The following is a 3,431-nucleotide window of genomic DNA, read 5'->3' on the forward strand; positions in this document are numbered from 1 at the left end:
TTCAAGGCTTCAACTAACGGTAAGTGTTGAGTCACGAAGTACATGTCCAACCAGCTTTTGTAAACCCTTCTTCTCCTATTGATGTTTGTAACTTAGGCAAAGAGATGCTGTTCCAGACACCAGTGTGCTTAGTTCATGATCAGTGCCTAGAAGTGCTCACTTTAGTAGAAGTTGCACTGAGCAAAACCTCCTTGCTAGTAAGAAATACCTGGTAGCTAAAAAGATGTGTGGATAAAAGGTCTCATAGATGTAGCCTTTGAGGCTAAAGGGGTGGTAGGTTTTTAATTGTTGCATTTTGGGCACAGAAGGCAGAACTCCCTACTAGTAGTTTACTTCCATTGCTTTTTCAGGTCATTTTCCTTATTTGTTTGGATAAGAAGAGGAAAGAGAGCAAAAACAATTTATGTTTTCCTTCGGTGAACATAAATACTGTACATTTATACATCTCATTCTCATTCTGTCCTTCTGCCAATAGAGTTGACAATACAGTCGCAATGAATCAGTCCATCAGAGAAGAGAACAATCCTGTTTATCATACAAACCATCCAGAGGAGCCGACAAGCCCAGGACGAAATGAAGATAATTTAGGCCCTGATCAGAATGTCCTGTACACAGCTGGACAGGAACCTAACATACAAGTTGTACAAGTCAGCCCGACATCCCCACTCCAGAAGCCACTCATGTATATTCTTTATCTGATATGACCAAAGCTGAAAACTCTGCCATGTACGCTGGTTCAGGCGAAAATGAAGAAGATGCTATTGAAAACATGGACGAAGAATTTGAATCTAAAGTCATGCAAGAAGACAGTGCAGTGGTTGACAATATGGACATGGAACCGTACACTGTTGCAAACATGTCCGATCACGAAAACGATCTCATAAACGCCACAACTGTTACAGCTTGTTATGAGCCTCAGGGTCCCGGTAACAAAGAATTTCCAAACCCGATATACGAAGAAAACGTTTGCCAACAGGCTTCAGATGACACTAGTCATGATGCCAATGTACATGTACACGAGGTTCGCAATCCTACAAATGCAGAGGAACATCAAAAACCAGTGAACAGACCGGATCCCCAGCAGGCCTCAGATGACACCAGGCCTGACTCTGATGTACACAAGGTTCACAATCCTCCAAACGTTAAGGAACTTCATGGTAAGGGGGTTTACGGAAAAACCTGGGTGCCTGCCAGGGCTGGCTACCTTGCTTGTCTACCTGGCCTGGCACCCAGATATTTCCATAAACCCATGATAGCTTGTTCATACATTTTTTTAAGTAACTGTCATGATCATAATCTTGTATTTGTAATCAAATGTTGTTCTTCTGGTTCTTTTATTTTCTAGTTACTCGTTTATTCGATTATTGTGTCCGTGCCTAACTAGCTGCACATTATTATCTGAATTTTACAAATTTGTTTTGGAAAGGCTGTTTTGCAGTGATGAATAAAAGTTGCTTGCTGGTGGCTTTGGTGTTTGTCCTGATCTTAACTGGAGGGATGACATACGGAATCATCACAGGGGTCGATTACAATACCCAGGTAATGCAAAAGGTAAGGCCAACATCTTTGCCACAGCTAAAATCTACATATTAAGTTTTACATTTTATAAATATTGTTTCATTCATTCATTACTCCAATCAGGTACTCTAGATAAGTACCAACCTAAGAGGCAAATATTTTTTTTGCAGTGCTCGAAATTCATATTTGGGAGTAGGAGCACTGATGCACTTAATTAAAAATGTAGATGCACAGAACAAAGTTTGGGTGCACAATTGAAATAGAATGAGTTATTACAAACCAGCTTTACTGCCTTTCTCAACAGCTCAATTCTTACATGTACATTCTCTAGCTGACTTCCAAATTTTAAATGAGCGATACAACAAAAGGCTTATCATTTTTCCTGTAAATGTCAAGAATATGCCGTATCCTAAAGTGTATTCTTCTTGTTGCTGTTTTTTCCAGGCTAGTCCTATACAAGAAATCAACACCTTGAGCACATTGAATGCAACAAAAGTGGCAAGCACAACTAAATACACGTACACAACAGCTATCATCCATACCTCTGATGGCACCAACCCAAAAATTCTTGGGACTATCAGTGGTACCAACGCACCCATCCTTGGATACATCGATGGTACCAACCCATCCATCCTAAGGACCATTGATGGTACCAAGCCACCCATCCTTGGTACTATCAATGGTGACAACCCACCCAACCTTGGGACCACTGATGGTACCACCCCACCCACCCTTGGTACCATTGATGGTACCAACCCACCCAGCCTTGGGACTACCGATGGTCCCAACCCACCCACCCCTTGGGTTATTGGTAGTACCGATCCACCCAACTACAAGAAAAGTAAGCACACGTCAAGTAATATATATTAGCATGCACATATTGTCTTCTAAGGCCACACCAATTTAATTTCTTGGTTAACGGATTCGCCTCTTCCTTTTTTTCTGATTTGCAAATAAAAATAAAAATTCAGAATCAACTGCAAAATGCTCATATTTTGCCCTGAACAGTTGAAAACAGTCCTTTTCTTATTACCTGTTACAGTCATTCCATCTTTCAATGCAGTGCTACCATTAAAAGTTCAAAATTCACTGTTTAAATTTTGAACCAGCCTGGTGTGTTGACTTAATGGCTCCTATCGTACCATTTTGGGCCATTTTGGATGCCTAGGCCAGTTTTTATCTTTATTTTTTTTTCGCCCGCCCGCTCCATTAATTTTCTAGAAAAATCCGTTAACCAAGAAATTAAATTGGTGTGGCCTAAGGCATGATTGAAATCTTACCTATTCAATCAAAATCAATCCAAAATCATATCCAGTTGCTTGAGTAACTGTTTTTTGGTGTATCTTATTACCTGGATGTCTAACCTCCATTGACGTAAGATGCTATCACTGATACAGAAACAGCCTGCGAGAAGAAGACCATGCATCTGACTTGTGCAGTGGATGAGCTGATTGTGATTGACGATGCCTTCTACGGTCGGAGGGAAAAAGATCCTCCCTGCGGATGTAGCTGGATCCGGAAATGTGGCACCAACTGTAAACAGAAAAAGAACAAGTAGGAGCAGCATTCCTAATCTAAGGCCATGTTGATTTGATTATATGGATGACATCCGCGCGCGCATGAATTTTCGGCCGTTTCCAAAAAAAAAAAAAAAGTTTTCAACCATACTGTAAATCGTACAAAACAGACTGTTGCAAAATGAGCAAAAATATACCGTAAGTTACAAAAAAAACCATACCAATGTCGTAGAATGCCAAAATCAAACGAAAAAAGACGAAATTGTAAAGAAATGAACTTGAAGACTAGATTATTCGCCAAACCATATTCTGTCCCATTTGTTCAACCCTCATGACCACGTAGATTTCATAATGAAAACAACTTTTTTTTTTGCAAAACTTTTTTTTTATTCGCAC

General features: G+C 40.1%; 1 protein-coding gene across 1 annotated transcript; it reads left to right on the forward strand.

The window, feature by feature from the left end:
• Nucleotides 1–618: 618 nt before the first annotated feature.
• Nucleotides 619–3,076, forward strand: LOC109465231. The gene is made up of 4 exons (XM_019762374.1): nucleotides 619–1,157; nucleotides 1,427–1,551; nucleotides 1,963–2,359; nucleotides 2,916–3,076. The coding sequence occupies exons 1-4, from the start codon at nucleotides 701–703 to the stop codon at nucleotides 3,074–3,076; spliced, it is 1,140 nt and encodes a 379-aa protein (XP_019617933.1). The 5' UTR covers nucleotides 619–700.
• Nucleotides 3,077–3,431: the final 355 nt, after the last annotated feature.

This window comes from Branchiostoma belcheri, unplaced genomic scaffold (genome assembly GCF_001625305.1).
Source record: "Branchiostoma belcheri isolate BF01 breed outbred unplaced genomic scaffold, Haploidv18h27 scaffold15, whole genome shotgun sequence".
Taxonomy (NCBI): domain Eukaryota; kingdom Metazoa; phylum Chordata; class Leptocardii; order Amphioxiformes; family Branchiostomatidae; genus Branchiostoma; species Branchiostoma belcheri.

Coding starts and splice junctions, on each gene's coding strand:
- LOC109465231 (XM_019762374.1), top strand. CDS start 701: ATGACCAAAGCTGAAAACTCTGCCATGTACGCTGGTTCAGGCGAAAAT. Junction 1,158..1,426: donor AAACGTTAAGGAACTTCATG/GTAAGGGGGTTT, acceptor TGTTTTGGAAAG/GCTGTTTTGCAGTGATGAAT. Junction 2,360..2,915: donor TCCACCCAACTACAAGAAAA/GTAAGCACACGT, acceptor TCACTGATACAG/AAACAGCCTGCGAGAAGAAG.